The sequence below is a fragment of the Mercenaria mercenaria genome, chromosome 12 (assembly GCF_021730395.1).
Source record: "Mercenaria mercenaria strain notata chromosome 12, MADL_Memer_1, whole genome shotgun sequence".
Lineage (NCBI taxonomy): Eukaryota > Metazoa > Mollusca > Bivalvia > Venerida > Veneridae > Mercenaria > Mercenaria mercenaria.
In genome coordinates, this window is record NC_069372.1 from 67,100,922 (window position 1) to 67,128,492 (window position 27,571).

Genomic DNA, 27,571 nt, shown 5'->3' on the forward strand with positions numbered 1-27,571 from the left:
CAGGTACCTGGGTAGAACCACTAACCTTTCATATGACAGATGAAGGTTTTCCTAACATAAAAGAAATCTACACCTGTAATAAGGTTTCAAACACAGCAGACAGCAAGTGATTCCAAGTCAAACACAGCAGATTGATTCCAAGTCAAACACAGCAGACGGCAAGTGATTCCAAGTCAAACACAGCAGACGACAAGTGATTCCAAGTCAAACACAGCAGACGACAAGTAATTCCAAGTCAAACACAGCAGATGGCAAGTGATTCCAAATCAAAGACCTTAACTGCTAACCAAAAATACAATAATTAGACCTTCTGTTTCTTATACTACAAGAAGAGGCCTCTATGGCTGAGTGGTTAAGGTCACTGACTTCAAATCACTTGCCCCTCACCGATGTGGGTTTGAGTTTTATACAGGGCATTGACTTCTTCATGTAAGGAAGCCATCCAGCTGGTGTACAAGTCAGTGGTTCTACCCAGATGCCCGCTTGTGATGAAATAATGCACGGAGGGGCACCTGTGGTCTTCCTCCACCATGAAAGCTAGAAAGTTGCCATATGTCCCATGATAGTGTATTTGTGATGTTAAGGTATTGGACCCATAATAGAGTATCTCCTTTTTGAAGAGTATTCAATTCCTACCATAAACCTACTTTGACTGCAATTTTCAGGGAGGTGTAGGTTCAAACCCCACTGGGACCAAATTTTTTTTTCCCATGTTTTCCTTTTTTTCTAGTAAGTTTTTACTTCTTTCAAGACTAATTATGGATGAATTGTACAAAAGTGGAAAATTTTCATTTTATAAGTGATTTTTTGCTGTTCAATGTGAATTTACCTCTGAATCAGGAGGGGTAGAGTTAGACATCTTTAAAAATACTGAGTTACGTGCGGTAAAAGTTCTCTATTTTGCCTTCATTCTTTAGATTACATATTGTGGAAGAAATGCAGGTAGGTTTTACTATTGCCCCAAGGTTATTTTTGAATGAAGTGAGCAAAATTCAAAACAGACCCACGGGATTCGACATTATTTTTTCAATGTTGGAATTAGAATTCTGTCTCATTGAATCTGTTTACTTGAGGCACCCTAGACAAAAATGATTTTTAAAGTTTTATTTTGTGTTTTATAATTGTTTAACAATAGTTTGATGTTTCTTTTATCAAAATTAATGTTGTAATGAATTTTCTGCAAACGTTTTAGATAGTGGCCATCACATTGAATTTTGTCTCTTCCTGAGCGTGAGGAAATACCATAAATTATACAAAATTTACAAAAAACGGCACGGTAAAAGTTGTTTAAAATTTGCAACACAGTGTGAAACATGGTCAACTTTAAGAATATACCAAGCAAATGCCATTTTTAAAACGTTACTATTAGGGGTCCAATACCTTAAAGAGACTGGCCTCCAGATCGATAGTGAAGCAAAACAGAAAGTTTTTTTTTAGATGTCTGGAAATAAATGCTATATTTCTTAACAAGGCTTTAAAACTTAATTACTGAGACTTTGCTGTTTTGACTACTTTTTATGATGAAAATCGAAAAGCATTTGTAATGCTTTACTCCAGGTAAACTGTCTTTATTGCAAATATCTATATTTTGAAGTCATAGTTCACTAATTCCGCTATATATAGCGCTATTGGTTACGACGATGGAAAAATGTCTTCATTGAGGTCAGCGAAAATGAAAGTACACTTTGGCAGGTGGCGGTAAAATGACAAAATTTTAAGACAAGTTTTCATATTGTACTACAAGATGGAGCTTATCCCTTTAACTGTATTTATCAGACGAACACAGACTTTTTGAACTTGAAATCGATTGATAAAAAAGTAGTGATTCTGTAGTGCTATTTATTTATAAATCTATGGGTATTGCACTAAGAGTAGTTAAACTATAGACCTGTGCTAAGGAAGGAACAACTAAAAAATGAAGTAAGTTAAAATAATTTTATTGTTACTCTAACTGCATACAAAAAAAACAAAAAACAATGTTGCAATTATTTTATATTACATAAATATAATTCAAAATGTTGTCATAGATATAATATATTACTCTACATTTTTTAGTTTCAAATTAAAGCTGAGTTGATCTTAGTGATATATTTGCAAACTGACAAAACAACATTAATTCTGAAATAAAGCTGAGGGTTATTTTTAAGACTAGCCACAGAATAATTGTATTTTTTTGTGTGTGTTTCTATAATTATAATTATATGTGCTTTGCAAAAAAAAAAATTAAGAAATACAAGCATCTACCTTGTGTTTACAGTTACAAATTGACAATGACAACATTTTGTTCTTTTTATAACTTTTATTCAATTAATGTGCAAAACTTGATGCAAATAACGCAACTGATCAGGTTATTGTCTAGTAATGGGAGGAGGGTGTAATTACAACATTTCATAAACACAATAAGATATCCATCTCTCTATGGAATGAGTGCAAAACTCAAAAAGTTTCTGTTTCATTAACTGTTGTTTAAATGTGATTGAACACCTTACAAGTATAGATCACACTTCATTTTTACAGTGTAAGATAGAGTAACTTCGGATAAATTCGACAGTCGTGTATATTCGACACCTTGAATTAATATCCGTGTGGAAAAACCCATAATGTCCTAGAATAATTCTTCTTAGGTAATTTATATGACGTCATATTTATGTATGACATCATGAGAACATTTTGATCACACAGGTGCTCGTTCCTTTCCGATACGCTCATCGGGTAACTTCGACAGTCAAATTCATTTTGAACGAAAACCGCAGATACAGTTTTCTGTAAGAATGGTCAGCGAAACCTAAGGTGTGTAAAACTATTCCTACAATTGCATTTTGACTTTATTTAATCGAAATATAAACAGAACTATATTTGATGTTGATGTTTAGAAACAAATAGTATCCCATGTTTCCAAGCATGACCTTGGCTAGGTGGGTGACGAATTTGCAAGACAAGATATAACATTGTCGTGCAAATTCGTCATACTATTAAAAATTATTCGATTATATCTCCTTTAAAGGATATTTACGGTATACAAGTGGTTTTTAAGCATTTTTTACCAATCCAAGCTTTCCTAATTTTAACCACACAGATTCTTAGAGTATGTAACCTGAGCAGACGTCGCTAATTACGTCATTAAAAAGCACCTGTACATTTAATTAGCGTGCACATAATTACACCTGGGACCAATATGAATACATGACAATTAATTATCAATAGACAATAAAAATTCATGCAAAGTGTAATATATTGATTAGCATACAATAAGAACATATCATCGATCATTATTTAAAACAATCATAGCCGAGTACTCCACATATTTTAGCAAAGAAGTATAAAATACATTTATTTTTATAGCTCTTTGATTTTAGTAACAAAAACCCTTCTATCAGATTAAAATGTCGAGACAAATTCATGCGAAATGTTGCAGCTACTCTCCGTCAAAACTTGCTTCCGCCGTTCAGATGGTAGAAAATGGTACCATACATGTCAAAAAAAGGCAGCAGCGAATAAATAAATAAACATCATTAATGAGGCTATATCTTATATTGTTTCCCGAAACAATTAGCCAGCGTTTGTATAATCTACTGAACAATAAAGATTATTGTTTGTTTTACTTTTTATAGCTCGAGTTATGAAATCTGAAAAATTACAGCCTACTCGTCAGCATAAAACCATGTGTTATGTCTGTTGAGAAATTAGCTGTTTTTAATGTAGTTCTACAAAAATGATTAATGTTCAACTTGTATAGTTTTAAAATTCATCAGGGTGCCAAATTTGCCCGAAAGATGTCGAACTTACACGACGACAACAATCAGAATAAAATCCATCATACTGACGATGTAGATACAAACACTGGGCAGCATTTTATACTGAAGACGCAGAAAAGGTCTACTTTCGTTTTCATGAAATGTTCGCACCAGTCATTCTGCAACGAAAATTGCTTCACCGTTTTTATGCTTAAGGTGTCGAATATACCCGAAGTTACTCTACTTACTTGGTTTTCTTTTTAAAGCTAAAATAGAATGACTGAATAAAACAAGAGCTGTCGGAGGACAGCAACGCTCGACTATTCAACAGCCTTGTCGATTGAATGAATACGAAAGTCGAAAAAGGGGCATAATTTAAAAAAAGCAAAATAGGGTTATGGAACCTGCATAGTGCTTATCAGCTCATGACAGTGGACAAGTGTGTGAAGTTTCAATCCATTCCCATTAGAGGGTACTGAGATACCAGCTTACATATAAGAATTTAACACAAAACTCCTAAGTTTAAAAAGGTGCATAATTTTGTAAAATGCAAAGTTGAGTTATTGACCCTTTGCACTGCATGTCATATCATGACAGTGAACAAGTGTGTGAAGTTTCAATCCTTTCCCATTAGTGGGTACTGAGATACCAGCTTACATACAAAACCTTAACCAAAAAATTCTAAGTCGAAAAAGGGGCATAATTTTGTAAAAAAGCAAAATAGAGTTATGAAACCTGCTTTGTGCATGTCAGATCATGACAGTGAACAAGCGTGTGAAGTTTCAATCCATTCCAATTAGTGAGTACTGAGATACCAGCTTACATACAAAACCTTAACCAAAAAATTCTAAGTCGAAAAAGGGGCATAATTTTGTAAAAAAGCAAAATAGAGTTATGAAACCTGCTTTGTGCATGTCAGATCATGACAGTGAACAAGCGTGTGAAGTTTCAATCCATTCCAATTAGTGAGTACTGAGATACCAGCTTACATACAAAACCTTAACCAAAAAATTCTAAGTCGAAAAAGGGGCATAATTTTGTAAAAAAGCAAAATAGAGTTATGGACCTGTGCAATGTAAGTCAGTTTATCACAGTGAATAAGTGTGTGAAGTTTCAATCCATTCCCACAAGAGGTTACTGAGATACCAGCTTACATACAAAACCTTAACCAAAAATTTGTAAGTCAAACAAGGGGCATAATTTTGTAAAAAAGCAAAATAGAGTTATGGGACCTGTGCAGTGTAAGTCAGTTTATCACAGTGAATAAGTGTGTGAAGTTTCAATCCATTCCCACATGTGGTTGCTGAGATACCAGCTTACATACAAAACTTAACCAAATCGGGACGCGGACGCGGACGCGGACGCGGACGCGGACGCCGACGCATGGGCGAGTCCAACAGCTCTACTATTCTATGAATAGTCGAGCTAAAAAGAAGCTAAAAAGAGTAAGCAGATCAAGTTGTGAAATTTGACTAATATGCCAGATTCACAATAGGCAAATTTAACCCTTTTTGGGATTTCTGGCCAAATCCGGAATTTTCAAAATGAGATGCAGACTGCCTGATTAGATCCCATGGATAACAATAATGAAGCCAGAGAATTTTAATTGACAAAATATTTTACCATTTCTACAGGAAAGTCACATTTCCTGAGCCTATTAAACAACATTTAAAAAAGAATCTTCATTCTTCAACATTAAAATTAACTGGGACAAAATTAAGTACGTGACACACAGACACCTAGCTTGTTCAATAACTTGACAGTTTTTTCAAAATCTGAAATTGCTGTTCTTAATTCAGGTACCTAAATCAGGTTTAGTTCAATTTATACTGTGAAATCATTTAATTTTGTTGGCATGAAATTTCTTTGTTTGGGCCAAAATGGTTTTTTCTTGGGGGCGTAAATCTGTGAATTTCAAATTTTCAAACTGTTTATCATTTTATTCTTACATGTGAAACCTACACATGTCAAACAGCTCTACCATGGTTACCAAATTTGCAATCTACGACGCCGGATTTTAGCCAAAGTTATCTTAAACAAAACCTTATTTGCAAAACTTAGTGAAACGGTGAGATACGGTTTAAGTTCTTATTTCTGCGGGCTTAATATTCTGCAATTTTTTCAAAAATGAGGTGGTATTAAATTTCTGCATACCTTATTTCTGCGGTGTTTTCCTTCTCAAGTTGATGGGATTTTCATGGTTCTGTATTCACCAGTTATTTCATTAATTTCAAATAGACAGGTAGGTATTTTGTTGTTATTTTGACAGTTATGTTGGCTTCCAGTTTAAAAATAAAAGTCGACATATTCTGATGTAACATTGTCATCATCACATAATGTTGAGTGTTAAACACTTGAACGTCATTTTACAAATAAGGTCATGCAAAACAGACAAGAACTAGAAATGTGTCCATTGGACACAGATGCCCCCACTATATGATGAAGGACACAAATTTTTTCCTAGGTCAGGGGCCATAACTCCTACAATACTGGATAAATCCGGAAGCGAAACCCCAGGTGCACAACTGCACATGCTGATCAACATTCCTATAAACTTTGGTGACTCTAGGTCAAATACTTTTGGAGCTACATGCGACACAACATTAAAATGACCAATTTTTTACTAAGTCAGGGGCCATAATTCCTACAAGACTGAATGAATCCGGACACGAAAACCCAGGTGCAAAACTGCAAATGCTGACCAACATTCCTGTAAACTTTGGTGACTCTAGGTCAAATACTTTTGGAGCTACGTGCGACACAACATTAAAATGACCAATTTTTTACTAAGTCAGGGGCCATAACTCCTACACGACTGAATGAATCCGGACGCGAAAACCCAGGTGCACAACTACACATGCTGACCAACATTCCTGTAAAGTTTGTGACTCTACCTCAAATACTTTTGGAGCTAGGCACGACACAACACTAAAATGACAAATTTTTACAAAGTCAGGGCCCATAACTCATACATGACTGAATGAATCTGGACGTGAAACCCCAGGTGCACAACTACACATGCTGACCAACATTCCTGTAAAGTTTTGTGACTCTACGTCAAATACTTTTGGAGCTAGGCGTGACACAACATTCTCGGAAGGACGGACGGATGGACAAGGGCAAATCTATATGCCCCCCACCACCAAAGTGGGGGCATCAAAATGCCTGAATATATATTTTTTTTGTGCATTGTAACGGTATGATAATTTTTGTTAATCACACCTTTTTCAAGTCCAATACAATTAACGGTAAATATGACCATTGCCAGACGGATCGGTTTAACATGAGACACAAATAGCCAGTTTTTCAACTCTAGCACTAATAAAGGCTTAAACCAGTATTAGTTAAGCCATCGCTCAACCTTGTTTTCTAATGGATTTTTACTAACACTCGGCGGGTATATTTGCGATGTATTAGCTAAGCCGTGGTCACACACTATGAACATGTAGATACAGTCATCGGATCGTTTCGCTGTATTTTTACATATATAAAACGTGTTACTTTGGTGATTTACTACTTTCGCAAAAGAAACTCTCATAGAAATCATAGAAAAATACAAAGACACATTAAAACACAAAAGCACTAGCGCCCGTCTAATGAATGAAAAAGAAAAAAATTGCTGGGAAAAGGTGAATTTAATTCAAGATAAGACTACAAGCATTCCCATTTTTGCTCATTATCTTATTGTTTTCATTATTCCTAATGTTCCACCTTCCATGTACAAAACACGTGCAATATGCACTTGTAATTAGGAATGCATTTGTAAATTTAAATTAATAGTATAGGTACTCAAACTGCACTTGCAAATGCATGAATTTCAAAATCCACACGTCATTGAAAGGAGACGTGTATATATACATATATATGTTCAACTACATATTTTTGCGTTACATAATTAATTACATGCACTTATATATTTATGCTTGCACATATATTTTGAAACGTGTACAAACGTAGCAAATTTATGAAAGCTAAAACTGAAGAGTCGAATCCGTTACATTTTTAGCTTGACTTTTCGAATAAAAAATAGAACTTTTGCAGTCGCCCCAGCGTCAGCGTTGGCATCGGCACTGCCGTTGGTTTAAATTTTTTTTATAAAGTAAAACATCTCTAATACTAGCTTTACTGAGACGAAATATATTCAGAAGTCCAAATCGTCGTACATAACAAAAGGGTTTGTTCAGTCCCGTATCATTCCCTCCCTCCTAACATTTCTGCTTTAACTTCATGCTGGAAATTTAAATCCCTGTCTAAATATTCCGCCTCGGATCTTTTCTTAAACCACCTATGCCCCAGGTTTAAAATTACAATAGAAAGATAAGTCATTGCTGACACCGCCCAAAGTAGAAAAATCCAATCGAATTAATGTTTAACTTTTGTCGAGCCCCAATATTCACATGCTGACTTAAGCGTTGTAAATATATCCGACACGGCTTAAGTCGGAGCTTAAGTCTTTACATAATAGTTGAAAAACTGGCCAAAAGAATACAATGGATTGTGTTTGTCACATAATTTAAGATCATTGAAACTGACAGCTGACTGCTCAATGGTGAACGAAAATCAAAACAAATTTGATGTTTTCTATTATGGTTTATTCAACAGCAAAACAATAATAAAACGGTTCTATTATATTACCTTTACTACTAAATTTTCAACTTGCTTTGTCGGCGTCGGCTACAAATGGGACAAAAGCCGATAACGCTATCAGACATTGTCTTATACTAACCGTATTATAATGGCGGCTTGTATCGTTGTATCATGGCATGTTAGGACAAAATTTTCTGCTGATTTTAAATCTGCGGTCTTATTGTCTTCCACAGAAAACGCAGAAATAAAGTTCCCACAGAAAAAAGTACTTATACAGTATTCAATAATCCAATTAAAAAATGTCAAAACAGAAGCACATACATGGGATTATGTCCCCGTGAGCAGGATTTAAAGCAAATTATTTTGATATCCGTTATTTCATAACAGTTGAGTTATCATAAAAAGCATCAGATGTCCTCAGATAAGGCATATGAGGTCAGAAACTGCCGTTTCTGTTGATTTTATACTTTTTTCACGCTTCGTGTCGCCAGAGTTTTTGTGATAATAGAGCCGAATCATAAATTGCAAACCAGATATTTTATATATATGATGTATCATCATATTTGTGTAGAATAGCATTTTCCTTTTTTCGAGAAAAATTATTCTTGTCTCATACTAAGCAAAATCATGACTCCACATACTTCAATTTCGTCAATTTTTACGCGCAACACTAGCACCGGACGTCGCGCAACCCATTTTAAGCATATTCCCAGCGGGAATTGGGTTGCGCGTTTACCACCCGTGACATGGGAGGCTGTCTTGCACAATTGGCATTTATAATCGTGTTTTTGTTAAGTTGTTAATATCAATGCGTGTGTGTCATCTTCAATACGTTGAGTGGTTATCGTACTATATTGCAAGTTTGTTTTTCATCAAATAAAATTATATATAATAATGGTTTAATTAGCCATTCTCTAGCTGCTTTTCTTATAAAAATTCTTACAAGGTATCAATTTCCACTATCCGATTTCACCAATTTATGTCTTCATAGATCTATTTATATTAAATTCAATACACGTCATTCCCTGCCAAGAAACTTGTAACCTGAATTTGGACGCAAATCCAGCAATCAACTTATAACATTTGAAAGTCCCAAAGTACTAGTAGTTTGATACATATCAGTAAAACTAAAGGCTAGAGTATAAACATTTAAGAGCCGGGCCAAGTAAATGCAAATAACAGCTGCAGAATAGTGCGGTCTGTCACATACCGCTATGTCAAACTACTATTTTTAGTATCTACTTTTACTCTGACGAACATGTCATACAACAAACCACGGGTAAATGTCTAAATGAAATAGTTGGTTTTGTTCCTATGCATACCTATAATTTATCATTGATAGAGCCTTAAAATATGTGTGAAATTTCATAATAAAATGAAATTATTTCAGTCAAACATCTGCAATTAAAGGGCAATAACTATGCAGTTACTGAAGAGATCCTGATGAAAGTTGTACATGCACCACCGTCCTATTCTGATCTATATTTGTTTTAATTTCATGAAGATCAGTCAATGGACAACTTTGTTATGTGGGAATTTATGAATTGTAAAACAATTAAGGGGCAATATCTCTGAAGTTATGGAAATGATCCTGATGAAACTTTTTTTGATCACCACCATCCTATAATGATCTACATTTGTGTAAAGTTTAATGAAGATTCATCTATAGGTAACTAAGATACAGTCCCTACTTTGTACCAATCAAGGGAGAAAATTCTGCATTTACTGGATCAAGGGTAATAATACTACATGAGAGCAAAGGTCATGTGCTAATGAATAATTATGTGAGGTTTGGTGATTCTAGCTAAAATACTTTCTGAATTATAAGCATTTTCAATTTCAAATGGACGGACAGAAATAAGCACACACACAGACAGACACATGGAAGGACAGACAAACAGTTGGATGGACAATGCCCAATCAATATCCTTCCATCTTTGGCAGGGGATAAAAAATGCAAAGGTTTCGAAATTATAACCAGCATATGGTTGCTCTTCAGCCAAACTTCAGCAAGTTAAAACTATGATACTGGGTTTAATCTCATCATATCACAGCACACTAACTGACATTACTAATTCATTTTTCATTAATTTACTAGTAAAACATTGCTACAACTTGGTGAATATTCTAACTTAAAGCATCAACCTGACTGATTTTATATATTTCCCTATTTAACAAAGAAGACTAGAATTGTTTGGGGTTTTTTTTTGTTTTTTTTTCTCGACTTTTTGTTGCAAACCTGCACTTTTTATGCTAAACATGGTCAGTGCGGTTAGAAACTAACTTACTGATGTTCTAAAGACATAACTACCTTACTTATATCCATTTTTTGACACAAAAAAATAATTTCCGAAAAGTCTCTTAATAAAACAGGAGGGTCATGATGACCCTGGATCGCTCACCAGATCGCTCACCAGAGTAATATGAGCTACATGCTTCAAATGTCAAACTGATGACTTTTAGAAAAATTTTGGAAGATTTTCCTATGTACAATCAAGTAACCCCTGGGGCGGGGCCAATTTTACCCCGGGGGTCATGATTTGAACAAAATTTGTAGAAGTCTACTAGGAAATGTTACATATCAAATATCTAAGATCTAGGCCTTCTGGTTTATTTTTAGCAAATTTATGAAGATTTCCTTATGTACAATCAAATAACCTCTGGGGCTTGGTCAATTTGACCCTGGGGGGGGGGGGGTCAAGATTTGAACAACTTTTGTAGAGGTCCACTAGGCAATGCTACATGTCAAATATCTAAGCTCTAGGCCTTCTGGTTTATTTTTAGAAAAATTTTCTATGTACAATCAAGTAACCCCTGGGGCAGGGTCATGATTTGAACAAGTTTTGTAGAAGTCTACTAGGCAATGATACATGTCAAATATCTAAGATCTAGGCCTTCTGGTTTATTTTTAGAAAATTTATGAAGATTTTCCTATGTAAAATCAAGTGACTCCTTGGGCGGGGTCAATTTTGACCCCGGGGGTCATGATTTGAACAAATTTTGTAGAGGTCCACTAGGCAATGCTACATGTCAAATATCTAAGCTCTAGGCCTTCTGGTTTATTTTAAGAAATTTTTTGAAGATTTTCCTATGTAAAATCAAGTGACCCCTGGGGCGGGGTCAATTTTGACCCCGGGGGTCATGATTTGAACAAGTTTTGTAGAGGTCTACTAGGCAATGCTACATGTCAAATATCTAAGATCTAGGCCTTCTGGTTTATTTTTAGAAAATTTTTGAAGATTTTCCTATGTAAAATCAAGTGACTCCTGGGGCGGGGTCAATTTTGATCCCGGGGATCACGATTTGAACAAATTTTGTAGAGGTCCACTAGGCAATGCTACATGTGAAATATCTAAGCTCTAAGCCTTCTAGTTTATTTTTAGAAATTTTTTGAAGATTTTACTATGTAAAATCAAGTGACCCCTGGGTCAAGACTTGAACAATTTTAGTAAAGGTCCACTAGGCAATGCTACATGTCAAATATCTAAGCTCTAGGGCTTCTGGTTTTTGAGAAGAAGATTTTTTAAGATTTTCCTATGTAAAATCAAGTGACCCCTGGAGCGGGGTCAATTTTGACCCCGGGGTCATGATTTGAACAAATTTGGTAGAGGTCCACTAGGCAATGCTTCACACCAAATATCTAAGCTCTAGGGCTTCTGGTTTTTGAGAAGAAGAGTTTTAAAGATTTTCCTTTCTGTTGCCATGGCAACCAGAGTTATGCATGGAATTCAATTCTTTGAATAATTTTAGTAGAGCTTCACCTAAGGAACATTCCTGTGAAGTTTGGATGAAATTGGCCTAGCGGTTTATGAGGAGATGTCGTTTAAAGTAAAAGTTTACGGACGCCGGATGCCGGACGGTGACTGATCAGAATAGCTCACCCTGAGCCTTTGGCTCTGGTGAGCTAAAAAAAAGATAAAAAAAAAAAGGAAAAAGCCGACCTACCTACCGGTACCCTAATTTTTTTCTAGAATTTTACAGGAAAGAAAAAAATTTTTAAGGCCTTATTTATGCAATAAAATCAAAGCTAATCGTCACAGTGTTAGATGTCATGAAAAAGATAACATACAAAACAAGCAAATATTTGGTTGACGTCATCAATAATTCTTTATATCATGTTAAAATTGAAAATATCAAAGAATTTACACCCAGTGTAAGTATCTTCTACAATCTATCTTATCAAAAGAACTTTTTTACCAGTATTCCAACTGATGTGTAATCTTGTAGTTATTTTCAAGAGTGGACATTTGAAATTCTGCTAGTATCATGTCAAAATCTTTCTCATGTTCAAACATAAAATGACAATTAATTAAATCACAGTGTATATAATACAAATTTACATTGAAGTGCAGACTGTCTTTTTAATCATTTTTTTCAAACCACATCTTTTATTTGCAAATAAGTAACAAATTGAGGCTTTTTGCCATGTAATAATTTTGACCAGTAATGAAAGGACGAGATATGATAAGATATGCGAAATGGCCCCCTAAATAGTTAGAATATGAAAACTCCAAAATTGAAATTTTAACTGTCTGAAACAAAAAAGATCATCAACGTTAAAACTATGACTTTTAAAAACTTCAAAACAAAGTTATTTGTATGACTCAGACCTTTTAAATACTGGAGGTCCGTGACTTTTACAGTTATTACACGCGATTTACATACACATGCTCAATTTTCATTGTGAGCCGGACCTGGTGTCAAGCTGAAGTTTTGCTGAGAAAATAAGGTTACTAAAACTTACATTTCAGAAAAAATCAGCTTGACACCCAGTCTGGCTCATATTGAATTTCCACTTTTTTCACAATTTTAAGCCTCACCCTTTCTTTGAAGGAAACAGGATAACGTGCTCATCTCTAAGCAACCGAGCATCAAACAGATATGCGGGAGTTTTGTTCTAATCATGAAACTGACAACCAAGAGTTGTTTTTATAAGAAAATTAAATGTTTAAAGCCGAGTTTAATGCAAAATTGAAATTGAAAGTTGATCTACTGTAGACATTCAATGATCAGTTACATGTTTTAGATCTACATGAACCGTATCTCAGGATTACATTCCAGTTGATTTTGTTTAAGCGGCATTTTTAAAGAAAGAATAAAGTGTAATTAAAGTTGTTTAAAAAGAAAATTGTTATTGTTTACATAAATGTTATAGAGACAAGAAAGATAACTCATGCACACCGCAACTAGTAGACACATGTAGATAGTTCTTTTATGTAAACATTATGACGTAGTTTGTATATAAGTCTCTGGGAAGCAAGTCAGTGGTATGCAAGATCGATTCCAAACAAATCCTGTAGAACTTTTTTTTGTCAAAAATGACAGAAAGTGCTATTCTTTGATGGTGAGTTGCAAACCATATTTAGATTTAGATTTTTAGCCGAGAGTTAAAATATTTTAAATCATTTAACTGCATTATTTCTTTAATTAGTCAATTATTCTTTTACTTTATGTCTGTGAGGAAGTTATAAACATGTGTTTTTATACTTCTTTTTTATGACATATGAAAAATGGTAAGTCAACAACTCAGAATTGTTTCATCAATTTTAAAATACTCTGTCTCATCGCCGTACAAGTTTCATAAGTACATAGATTTTGAGTCAATTAATGTCAATGACATGTCATTTCCGGTGTGAAATATTTTATTTTATGAATAAAAGTGTAACCATTTTTAAAACACATTTGTGTTTAAAGAATATCTAAAATATCGAAAGATGCATCATATTATTATTGTTTTTAATAATTTATTGTAGGTTGATTGTGATTTGTTTTGTTTTGCGTTTTTACGCCTTTTTCAACAGTAACTGACAATTAACTTAACCAGGGTTCCTGGATTCCGTACCAGTAAAAACCTGTTCTCCGCAAGTAATTGTCAACTTCCCCGCATGATTATGAGATGAGGACGAATGATTATAGTCACAATACCCCTTATCAAATCATCACGGAGAAGAAAAGCTTCGCCCGGGGATCCTGCGATCCGCAAATCTGCGGTGTCCTTATTGAGCTTGTGAAGCAAGTTCTACAACGTATGTAAATCAATTTTGACATTTTATTCCTGATGAATCCATCATCGGGGTAGCAGCAGAGAAACCAGTTTCCCTTTTAATGACAAGCATCTAAGCAAGAGAGCTACTGGTAATATATCTCAGGTCTGGTATGACGGGGCTAGAGACCAAACCCAATACCACCCATCCCCCCGTGCGCACGTAATAGTATTAAAATCTGCGCACTTATTATTATGAAAAATACCTCTGCTCACATATCACTCAACATGATGGAAAGCTTACTATAGAGACCACTTATTAGCTATTACGTGGGCAAATGCCCAGATGTTTCTTAGACTAACACATGTGTACTGAGCAACTATGCCAGTTCTTTATTGCTGCAGCCGTTTCATCTTGAATCTGTCTGTCTTTCTATTCAAGGAAAGGAAAAGCGGTAATCCAGAGGAACGCCGGTGTCATCTGCTTCTCACTATGCAAACATGACCTATTGTTATTTTGTAAACAATTTATACCAACCGCTCTAATAAATTCAGTGTTGAATACCATTAGAATAAAATCAAATGTCTTCATGCGCGCATTTTAATATAAATGCAATATATAATAAATATACAACAATTGTAATTGAAATATAACATAATGGAGTAAAATCAAATAATTTTCTTTCATCTATAACCCAAAATCTTTTGCAAGAAATCAGATACATTTTACGTTACATAATAAGGCATTTTGGCGGGAAACTGCACGTGCCTTTCATGTCACTCCTTGCGTAATGATCTTACATATGCTAATGTATATTTCGTGCTTCTCATATCGATATTATAGTTTCGTGTCAATGGAAATGTTTTTTTATTTCATCCAAGAAATTAAGTTATATAAACTACATAGATATGTTTCCATAGTTGTAATACTGATCTAACTCAATTCCGGCAACGTTTCTGTGGGTACATGTTTTAATTATGTGGTAACGATTTAATAATATTCAACTCGTATATTATTTATTCAAGTAAAATGAACACTATCGTTTTTTCAACTTACTTGATGAAAATACTTCATTACATATTTAAACAAGAGCACCGCCTTGCAGGTGCTGACGCTCATCTGATTTTTTTGTATAATAGAAATATTTTCTAAATCCAAAAACGGCCTTAATTCTTGCAAAATGCAGGACAGAGTTATGTTTCTTGCTGAACAGGGTCAGCTTATGATGGTGAACAAGTGTTGCAAGTTTTAAAGCAATAGCTTTGATAATTCATGAGAAAAGCTGACTTAAACATAAAACTTAACCAAGAAATCTGATTTCAGGCTGTCAACCAGGTCTTCTCCAAAATATAGGAAGAATATAGGAATATTTTCACAACAAATATAGGAGTTTTTGGATAGTTTTGAGGCAAAATATAGGAGTTTTCAACAACATATATTTTCATTTACTGGTACATATACTATCAACTCTTACCTGTACACTTACTGTCTTACTGTTTCTACATTAATCAATGTCTAGAATGTCTACCGTTCTCTTCAACAGCATCACAATCCAGACAAGACAGAAGACTGATACAAAGCCCACAACATATTCTTCTGTACCTTTCATTGCTCTCAAGCTGTTTTCGTGCAGACTTGGATTTCATTGATTTTGGAAGTTAGACAGTGAAATAATCCACACTTACCCTCTAGTTTGTTAATACTCTGGTCATGGCTGGCAACAATGTCAACCATCTGCTTGGTACATGTCTTAGGAACAGGCTCTCATCCATGTCATACTCCAGTTGAAGGTCTTTAAAATCTTCTCTTCTGACTGGCTGCTGCTTGAAGAACTGATACATGTCAAAAGTTAACTCTTCTGCATCACTTCCAAAACAGTTGAGACCTTTTCTAAAAGCATTGTACACTGTATGGAGGTTGCAGGGTTCAAAGACAAGCAAACCCAGGTTGCCATCTGCTTTCAAACTTTCACTGACTTTTCTGTGAATGGATTTGTTGACATTCGGGCCATCAGATGAGAGACTTATCAAATTCTTCATAGGTAGTCTACTTCAAAATCATTCCCTAATTTAAGGAAAGCTTCACTTACAATGTCAGCTGTTGCATGGCCAAAGTGAAAAGCTTTCAAAAACCTCACAGACACTTCTCCTTCAATATTGCTCCAAAATCTTATCAGTATGTCCATTTGTCTACATTGCTGTGCTGTAGTAGTTTCACCAAACATAAGAACATACCCTAAATTTCCATCTATAACTTCCTTCACAATTGCTTCAGTCAAAAATGGTCTTATGGCTTCTGAAACTATGTATGATGCTTTTGTCCTTGACAAAGAAAACCGATCAGCAATATCACACTTGAACATCTTCTGAAACACTTTGTCAAGGCCATCACATGATCTGAATGAAAAATCAGCAGCTGCTACTTTAAAACACCACAACAGCTCAGATTCTGTGACTTGATGTTTCAAAGGGTGACTTGTGAATACATGTTGTATTTGCCTCTGCTCAATATCGCTTGAACCTACAGTAGCTGGTTTATTAGATGCTCCAGAGGCTGTAGCAGTCACTGTTTTACCGTCACCCTTGGTCAACACTTTTTGGGCAGTGACGCGGCAGTGTTCTCAGTCTCTGAGAAAATCTTCCTGTTGACAATTCAGTAAATGAAAACTTTGAATTTTGGTAAAACTGCATGAACTGTATATTTAAAACAGACATGGTACTTCTGCACCAGTTTGTCATCTTTGCTATACTTTTTTGATGTCAGAGATCTCAGAGATTTGCCTTGTATTTCATCATTGGGGAGTATCTGAAAGAAAATGTCTGAATGAGACTTTGATTTACCTGAAAGACCCATGTCCTGTTTCACTGCCTTGCAAAGTGACCATACAGATGATGAAGAAGAGCAAAACTACACTATCTTAAGGATGGTGATGCTGTGGCAGACATGGGAATTTTCTTACCTATAAAATAAAGAATCCAATTCCAGTATCAAACCAAGATTTACTCTCTTATTCATCGGCAAGAACTTTACTAAAAAATATAGGAATATTTTTCAAAATGTAGGAAAATATAGGAAATATAGGAGGTTTTTCAGAATATAGGATTTTGATCCAAAATATAGGAAAATATAGGAATATAGGAATCAGTTGACAGCCTGTGATTTTCTAAGTCCAAAAGGGGCAATAATTCTTGCAAAAAGCAGGATGGAGTTATGTTTCTTGATGTACAGGGACAGCTTACGATGGTGAACAAGTGTTGCAAGTTTCAAAGCAATAGCTTTGATAGTTTAGGAGAAAAATTTACCGAAACATAAAACTTAACCAAGACATCTGATATTTTCTAAGTCCAAAAGGGGCCATAATTCTTGCAAAAAGCAGGATGGAGTTATGTTTCTTGCTGTACAAAGTCAGCTACTGATGATGAACAAGTGTTGCAAGTTTCAAAGCAATACCTTTGATGGTTTAGGAGAAAAGTTGACCTAAACATAAAACTTAACCAGGCAACGCAGATGCGGATCAAGTGATGACAATAACTCTTCATCTTTTTTCAAAAAATCAGATCAGCTAATAAAAAATCACCGAAAATATGAAAAATGGAAACTTGTAAGACAATAATAATAATAATCATAATAATAACGACTTTATTTTGAGAGGCTACACATTTGGGTGTGCCCAGTCTTCCATGTCAGCCTCATGACATTTAACAATATTAGAATACACTGTTTTTACAAGTGTACATCATAAAATATTCTACAACATGACCCTTACAAAAAAGCACGACTGTAATGAATATCAAACTAATATATAGTTAATCTGTGATGAATAGCGATGTTCATCAGAGGAGGTCATCAGATATTCACTGCATCTGACGAATATGCGGTTAACACATTATGGATGCATTCGCTGGTCATTCACTAAAAGTCTTCTGTTTGTTACAAATTTAATCGCAGACATTTAGTTTCTGTGGTGTGTTCGTTAAACATTAACTGCTAACAGTGATGCTAACAGTGATCATTGCATATTAATTGTAGATACTTTAACAATTAATTCTCCATGTTCTATTCAAATTACCCACAGATACTGCTCGTAGCATATTCGTTGCAGACACTTTGAAAATTTCTGAGGCTTTGTTACGAGAGTGGTACATACTTAGAAAATTTAATAGATCATTGCATATTCGCTGGAGACACTTACACGAGTGTGTGATTAATAGAGCCTGTGATGAATATACAATGAACATGCAACAAACTTTTCCTGTAGCGAATATGCTGTGAATATGCTGTGAAGGATCCATTTGTTGCATATTCGTTAGACATATTCTTGCAGACCTAATTTGCATGCGAAAAGTTAACATGCTGTTAACATTTAACGAATGCAAAGTTTGCATTCACTGAATGTTAACTTCATATTTGCTGCACATTCATCACACATATTCATCGCAGGGCATTTTTTTTTGTAAGGGGATTGACAAATAAACATGCAATTATTTTAGGAAAACACAATTAATATTGAATTTACAATGTCAATTCAACATCCACCGAAAAATGTCCTGCCTCCTGATTTATTCGACGAAGGTTTTGTTTTATATGAATGTCACACAAGAAGAAGAACATTCCGTATATGAAACAAAATAAAAACACTCAATATGTAAGGAGATATAGAAGCCAAAATGTTTTTTTAAAAGTTAATTGCACCTGAAATTAGGTCACCATTTACCGAGAAATTTCGGCATAAATTCTGCACAACATCGAAGCAAAAATGTTTTTTAAAAGTTAATTGCACCTGAAATTAGGTCACCATTTACCGAGAAATTTCGGCATAAATTCTGCACAACATCATAATGGCACCTGAAATGAGGTCACCAAGGTTACCAAGAAATATTGGTATAGAATGCTCCCAATAAAGGGAACCCTCATTTATCTGAAAGAAAAGTATGAAATTGCCAAACAAAAAATTCTTACCAGTTTGTCTGAAATTTCTATCATCCTACAATTCAATTTACACTTGAAATTCTTATTTTTTATGTCTGACTCGATAAGAAGACTTCCCTGTGTTATTGATAAATCTGCACTGACCAGTGTTACATATAAGCCAGCTTCTCTCTGTGTGAGGCCCAAAAGGGATATGCGGTTGATAAAATATTTCATAAAGTTTGTGAAATAACTCCCTAAATTACTATAAATCCAAAAAATGCAAAACTGTTCCTATGTTGCTATGGTAACTCATATGAAATGAAAGTTTGGATTTTGGTTGTTCTTGATACAAAATAAAATGAAAAAGACATAATAATTAGAGAATAAGCCTATGTATATGATTGTATAAAATAAAAAAAATCTTATTTCTTAAAAGAGTTTTCGGTCGTGCTTACATGAGAGTTATCTCCCTTGTTTTTGCACGCTCAATCTGCCTTAGAATACAAAATAAAAATTCTTTTCAAGAAGTTTGATCACTCTGTATTGTGACGATATACAATTTATAGAGTTCAATTATATAAACTAAAATATATTGCAAAATACTTCTCTATACTCCCATTCTAAATGATCAAATATCTTTTCAGCGTACGGTAAGTCTTAGACAGATGTAATAATCAATTATTTTTGGTTCATTACCGACGTCTGGTCATTGTATCTTGGTGGATTTTGAAAAATATAGTTAATTACCAATGGCATGGTGTTGGTTTACTGTGAGGCATATTTAATTGGGGCCATTTTTGGTTTTTATATCATATCCCGTCCTTTTCATTATGACATCGTCCAACATTGACAAGAAATGCCTGAAACTGAATTACTTAATCATTTTGTCAAGTTTTACAACTTCTTGGACATTTTGTATTTATCAGCAGTTAAAATCAATATCTTTGCGCTAGAAATCATTTGTTAGATATTTCTATCACGATTATACAACTTTACACATACTATGCTCTTTACCAGTAGAAGCCTATTTAAACAACAATAAAGATCAAGTTCGTCTCATATTTTCATTACACATAATGATTAATTTGACTTACAATGTGCAGATAACACTGCATGTAATCAAGGACTTGGAAAACAGTCTATTAAGGAAGGGCCATAAATTGTCAATCAGGCCCCGATTTCACAAAAAAACTTAAGTAATTACTTAGTTAAGTCTGTTATTTCAAAATTATGCTATTGCTTAAGTTATTGTTATTTCATGTTGATTTTTTCTATAACAATGTATTTGTAGCTAAATTATACTATGGTTAGTAGTTTTTGTCAGCAGTACTTATTTCAGTCAAGCAAATATCACATTTCTACTTAAGCACGATATAACGAACTTAAGTATTTTCTTAAGCATATTTTTTTTTTTTATACTTCGTTTTCTTTAAAATTCAGAATTGTTGTCTTTCATATACGGTTCTGTTATAACTGAAAAGGTCAAGATTAAAGACACATAAAGAGCAAATACAGGCATTTGAAATAACAGACTTAGCTAAGTAATTACTTAAGTTTTTTCGTGAAATTGGGGCCTGGCCTTTTTTTAGTAAAGTTTTTAAACAACTATCTTTTTTTCATTTGAATATAAAATTTGAAGACAATGTCCTAATTCAGATAATATCTCTATGACAACATTTTAAAAATGTTTACAGGTCACATGAAATATATAGCAAAATGTTAAAATTTTAATCTCGAAAATACATGCTGAGTATAAGAGATTACATTTTATGTTTATATATATCTGTCACTTGTTATTTTTCATAAAAACATCTATAGAAAATATTTCTTTGACTTTTGTAGAATACAGGTACTTGCCATAATACAATAATAATAAAAAATGCAAATTCTTTGTATATCCATCCATCAAGGAATACACAAATACATCAAGTTGCAAAGTTTTGGCTGAATGAAAAAACATCTATATGGGTCATTTCCCAACTTTCTGTTTTGATTTCATGCAATCTCTGTCTTTTATATTTTTGTTCCATTGCAACCTCAACAGTTTCATTTATCACAAGACGTTTGTTTCAGGTATACATTACTGACTTTGGCATTGACAATACATCTGACTACAAGTATAACATTCTCCTCACCTAATTGTGATCAGAACTTTGGTGACCTATGGCAACCAACCTGGGCAAAAGAGCCAAGAAATGATCTAAGATGTCAATTGGGTCCTCGTTGCAAAAAAGGACCAAATGAGGTCAAGTCAGAGAAATATGATAAATGCTGTACCTGTAATTCATGTACTGTCTGGGAAGGTTCAGAGATAGAGCTATTTATAGAATATGTATCCGTATTAGGTAGAAGTCTGATTTTGTTTGATCAAGCTCCTAATGAAACTGATGTATATAAAGTTGATCACAGAGATGCTGAAATGACAGAGATTCCCAGTAACCTGTGCAACTGGGACAATGAAACTACTTTAAAAGAAAGATATTTGCTGGAATTTGAAAGTCTAAAGAATCTTTCAGGAAGCATAGTCAAAATAAACTTTGAAAACAACAGAATTGGTAAACTAACAGATCTGAATTGTTTGAAGAGACTTGATGAACTAATTCTGAAGAATAACAAACTAACACACGTCTCTAACACTTCTTTTTCTACCTTGTCACGTCTACGATACATTGATTTCTCAGGGAATCTTATACAAAAAATAGATCCTGGCATTCTTACATCCATATATCTCAATCTATTTCATGCAGATTTTAGCCATAACAAAATGAGTGAATTAGATGTTTCAAACATGTTAAGCCTGTATCCATTTTGTAAAATTGATTTCCAATCAAATGAAGTAACTAAATTGGTAAATGAAGCTAATTTCACTTTAAATATGACCACAACTTACGGACCAGGCTTTGTAAGTTTCAAAGACAATGATTTTCAAGAGTGGCCTAATTTCAAAGAACTGTTGAATTTGGACAGTCTGGCTCAAATGGGCCATCTTTTCAGTTTTGGATTTGATTTTAGAAATGTTCCTATAATTTGTGATTGTCATTTAGAAAATTTCATGTCTCTTGTTCAAGATGGTGTCCTTGAAACTGTCTGGCGAGATTATATGAATGTGAAATGTACCGGACCTGCAGATTTAGTTGGCATTCCTGTTGGTAAAGTTAATCCTCGAAGGTTCATTTGTGACCTATCTGCTAATTCTGAATGCCCTACACCAGAATGTACATGTACTGACAGACCACATGACCACACAATATTTATTAACTGCTCATATGACCAAGGAAAACAAGTTGACAAACTAAACTCACTGCCAAAAATTCCAAATTCAAAGTATTCTGCATTTACTTCGCTGGATATTTCGGGGCACAATATAGCAAACATTACAAATTTGACTCGTTTGTCAAATATTTCCATGTTGAATGTATCACACAATAATCTTCTTGAAATAAACAATGAAGTTGTGAAAGCACTTGAAAATGCAACTGTTGACATATCTGATAATACGAATTTGAGAGAACTTCCTAAAATGTTTCTCCAGTATCGTAATGTTTGCACAACTTATATGAAAAATCTTCAGATTACCTGCGACTGTAGCTCACTATGGATTGAGACATGGCTGAACTCTAAAAAAATGTGCATAAATGAAGAAAATATGTTTAACTGTGAACTTCCAAATGGAGAGATTAAGCCGGCTTTGTCATTTAGAGCATCAGATATAGACTGCTCTCCAACCGGATTCAATTTCCTTAGTGAAACTGTGATAGCAGGGGTAATAGTTTTTCTGATTCTCACTGGAACACTGATATATTCTTTCCGCTATGAGCTACTTATTTTATGTGTGCGTATGAAACAGGCAAGAAGGAATAATGTAATGTCTCAATATCGTTACGACGTTTTCTTGTCGTTCAATGATGCTGATGTGAACGTTATGAAATGGGTCAATGAAATACTTGTAGACAAGTTAGTTGATGAAGGTTACAGAGTATTTCAACCAGGCCAGGATATAAACTTTGGAGCTGAACGGGATTCTGAAGTTCTAAAAACAATAAATGAAACATCAAACTTTCTTCTTATCTTCTCTGATAGTTATCTGGACCAAGATATTGATGGGATGCGACCATGGACGGAGAATGAATGGAAATATGGTTGGTATAATTTCCTAAAAGAAAGACATAAAAATTTGATTGTCGTAAACTTTGACCATGCCTCACCATTTGAAATCAATCATCCACAAATCAAAGCATTTCTCCGTGTTGGAAGCACAATTGACTTCAAGAATCATGACCGAAAAATCATATCAGATATTTGTAAGAAACTTGGAAAACCATTTTTTGCTCCAATTGTAAACGTAAGAGGCTTTGACAACATGAACAAGAAATTTCCAAGGCACGTATTCTCTACGACTGCAGAAGAAAAATTTACAAATGACCAAAACACTGAATCTGTTACTACACAAGACTTTCCAAATGGCAGTGATAAATTAAGAAAACACCGCAAACATCAAGGAAAACCTCAAGCATTCAAAGGACGTTTTGCTCCTTACTATGAAAACAATGATTTAAAAAAGACACCTCATATTCCACTTTTTAGAAAATATGAGCATAAAAATGAACAAAACTCAACAAAAACAAACAGCCTTTCCAAAAAACTTCAAGAACTGTCAAAAATATATGAACTAGATGTATCTAACCTAAAGGCACCTGAATGTACACAAATCGTTACTGAATGCAAGGTAAGGAGTCCTGAAAATTATTTACCATGTTCAGATGAAGAAGAGTGCAGAGAAGGTCCAAATAATCTGGCAGGAAGTTCCGCAAATGAAGATCTATATATATCTTCCAATCACCTGAGATGCAGTTCTACTGAGCTGGAGAACTTTGACAATGGGGATGATGAAGAACAACTATTTCAGCTAGATATGTCTGTGACGGGCAGTGTAAGGGAGGTTTCATCTATAACAAACAGCAGTGACTCCGGCTTTGACACAAACAGCCTGGGAGGGTTGTCAAACACTTTAACTACAAGTATTGGCAGTTCAACAGTGTCTTTTCATTCAGACAGCTTTACATGTAGTATGACTGATATAACTGTTTAGAAAAGTGACAATAGCGTATGTTTAAAGACAGTAAAATAGTGTCAGGCTTCTCATCAGGGCAAACAGAGTTAAAAACATATTCTTCTCTTTTGGCAATAATTTTAGACAAAGTAGAAGAATTTGAACAATCTTGGTAGAATGTCACTCAAGGAACATTAACATGAAATAATTTTACATGAGGCTCAAATGTGCCAAAGCTGGTTACCTGAAGAGTAAACTTGCTGCTGATCAGGTTTGGTGACCAAATTTAGGCAGTTCACAAAAATGAAAGTTATTTAATGTTGTTTTTTTCTATAGTTTGCTGTGACGGCTAAAATATGCGTAACCATAAAGACAAACTTCATGATAAGTTGTTTAACAAAATCTATTTTTAGCTCTAATGTCCCCTAAAAGGACCGAGTGAAACCATTACAATGATGCTACAGACCAGGTTTAATGAAGATTGATCAAGCAGTTCATGAAAAGTCATTTAAAGGATTTTTTCTATTTTTAGCTCTAGTGGGCTGTAAAAGAGGCCAAGTGCCCATATTTGATCAATGTTAAGAGAGAACCTTAAAATGACCCTACAGACCAAACCTGAACCACTTGAAAAATCTTTATAGGGGCCCTTGCCAGGATGCTACTAACCAAGTTTGGTTAATTCTGACCAGTAGGAGAAGCTGTTTATGTAAAAAGGTTGATGCAGGATGATGGACAAAGGACAATGAATGCAAGACCACCCACCTATACAAAGAGCTCACCCTGAACAAAGTTCGGGTGAACTAAAAATGAGGTCAGTAGTTTTTGACAAGAAATATTTTTGGATATAGGAAAAAGGTACAAATGTAAACCCAAAAAAAACAATGTTTTGGAAAAAAACAGTTGTCTGAAAAGGCTACAGTTAAGGAAAACATGTTGTGTAAAGCTACTTGTCTACAGTTTAGATGAATTTTTTCAACATGTTCATTTACACCCAGTTTGGTACAGAATGTATTTATGACACTGAAAAGTGATAAAGTGGGTGAAAATAAAAATTAGATATTGGTAAAAATGCTAGAAGAATGCAACTTATTTCAGAAGCACTGCAATGGTTTACTCCCTTCTGCACAATATTTCAATATATGTCAATAAGTTTGTACCTCTAGTCACATTCACAGTACTCAATTTTTACAAATTGTTCAGAGATTTTTTTTTTCTTCACCTAAAATATGTGGGTTAGTCCCTTTAACACTTGCAGTCATGAAAATGATGTTCTATGACAAACGGAATAATTTGAACAACCTTAATCAGGGATCAAAGAAGAGATATTTGTGTGAAAATATATACTCATCATTACTGTCTCCTTTGGGACCATGGATTCCATTTGTTGCTTTTTTTTCACTTAAGTTGGTATTAGGGTGTATGACAGGTGCTGCAATTTTCATTTCATCTCATAATTTTGGGAAACAACTGTACCCAAACAAAGTACTGTGACCTCTCAAATGTTCTGACTTAGGGACCAAAAGACTTGTAGAAACTGGAATGCAATGTCTGCTGTAAATAGCTTCATGGATGTCATTTATATTTCCTTTAGGTTTTGTTTTTCTATGCCATAATATCTTGTTTTTTTTGGGTTTTTTTTGTATAATATTGTATTTGTTACTATGATAATCAGACTATTACTGTTTTTTTTAAGGTTTAATACTGATGTTTGTTTGTTTTGTTGGGTTTAATGTCGCACCGACATAATCATAGGTCATATGGCGACTTTCCAGCTTTTATGGTGGAGGAAGACCCCAGGTGCCCCTCTGTGCATTTTTTCATCAAGGGTATGCACCTGGATAGAACCACCGACCTTCCACAGCCAGCTGGATGGCTTCCTCACATGAAAAATTCAACGCCTCCAGTGAGGCTCAAACCCACAATGGTGAGTGGCCAGTGATTCAAAGTCAGTGAGCTTATAATACTGGGCCCAGTTGTTCGAAACTTTAACCGGCTGTTAAACTAACGGCCTGTTAAATTTTGATTCAAAATATAAGGCATGATGGGAACCACTAGTAGGATGTTTTAAATTTACTGTAAAGACATTTTAGTGTTCATAATTCTTAAATTATAATAGGTTTCACTAAGTCTTCTAAAATGTCAAAATGTAACACTAAAAGTTAACCGACCGTTAGCTTAATCGCCTGTTAAAGTTTTGAACAACCGGCTCCTGATGTGTTTTATAAAATTATGATTTTGATTTTCTGTTTGTTAAATGATGTATTTAACAGAATTGTGATTTTGACTTTCATACTAATTGTTTATTAAATGTGTAAAATTGTAGTAAAAATGCTTCAGCTATTTCTTATGATAAACAGTGCTTTCCTTTATCGGATTTTGAATCTTTTCTATGCCATAAATCTTGCTTTTTTTTTTGTAAAATACTGTACTTGTCTTGTTACTGTGATAATCAGACTGTTACTGTATTTTTTTCAAATTTTAATACACTGATGTGTTTTTACAGAATTGTGATTTTGACTTTCATGCTTATTGTTTATTAAATGTGTAATTGTAGTAAACAGGCTTCTGCTATTTCTTATGATAAACCGTGCCTTTCATTTTCAGATTTTGAATTTTTTCTATGCCATAAAATCTTGCTTTTTTTTTTTTTGTAAACTACTGTACTTGTTACTGTGATAATCAGACTGTTATTGTATTTTTTTTTCAAATTTTAATACACTGATGTGTTTTGTAGAATTGTGATTTTGACTTCCATGCTTATTGTTTATTAAATGTGTAATTATAGTAAAAAGGCTTCTGCTATTTCTTATGATAAACAGTGCCTTCCTTTATCAGATTTTGAAACTGACATTAGACACCACTGAATTTTGGTTTTCCATATGGACTAAAGAGGGAGTATATAAAAGTGACTAAGAATATGAAAATTTCAAGATAATTTAGGCGTCAGATTATCAACTCTATGGAATGCATATGATTGTGTAACTAACTTTCAAAAGGTCGATTAATTAAGGTGATAATTTTCTAGAAAAAAAATGTGGGGGGGGGGAGGGGGGAGGGTAGCAGGGTGTATGGTAGTGGCAGGGTTCGAATATAGCCAGATTTTCTACTTGCATTTTTTCGCAAGTGGTATTTTTTTTAACTTGCTAAATGAAAAAACAACTTGCATTTTCCGCGACTTGTCACTTTATTACAACACTAACACAAACATCCACGTGACGAGTCAAGCCAATCGTATCTGCGCTATGTAAATAGTAACTTATTATAGATTACCAAAAAACCCACCGGATGCGGTAAACGTCATCAAA

At 34.3% G+C, this 27,571-nt stretch overlaps 1 protein-coding gene across 1 annotated transcript; it reads left to right on the top strand.

Moving 5' to 3' along the window:
* The first annotated feature begins 1,772 nt into the window (after positions 1-1,772).
* On the top strand, positions 1,773-27,057 carry LOC123534940 (toll-like receptor 13). The gene is made up of 2 exons (XM_045317431.2): positions 1,773-1,920; positions 21,290-27,057. The coding sequence occupies exons 1-2, from the start codon at positions 1,916-1,918 to the stop codon at positions 24,303-24,305; spliced, it is 3,021 nt and encodes a 1,006-aa protein (XP_045173366.1). The 5' UTR covers positions 1,773-1,915; the 3' UTR covers positions 24,306-27,057.
* Positions 27,058-27,571: the final 514 nt, after the last annotated feature.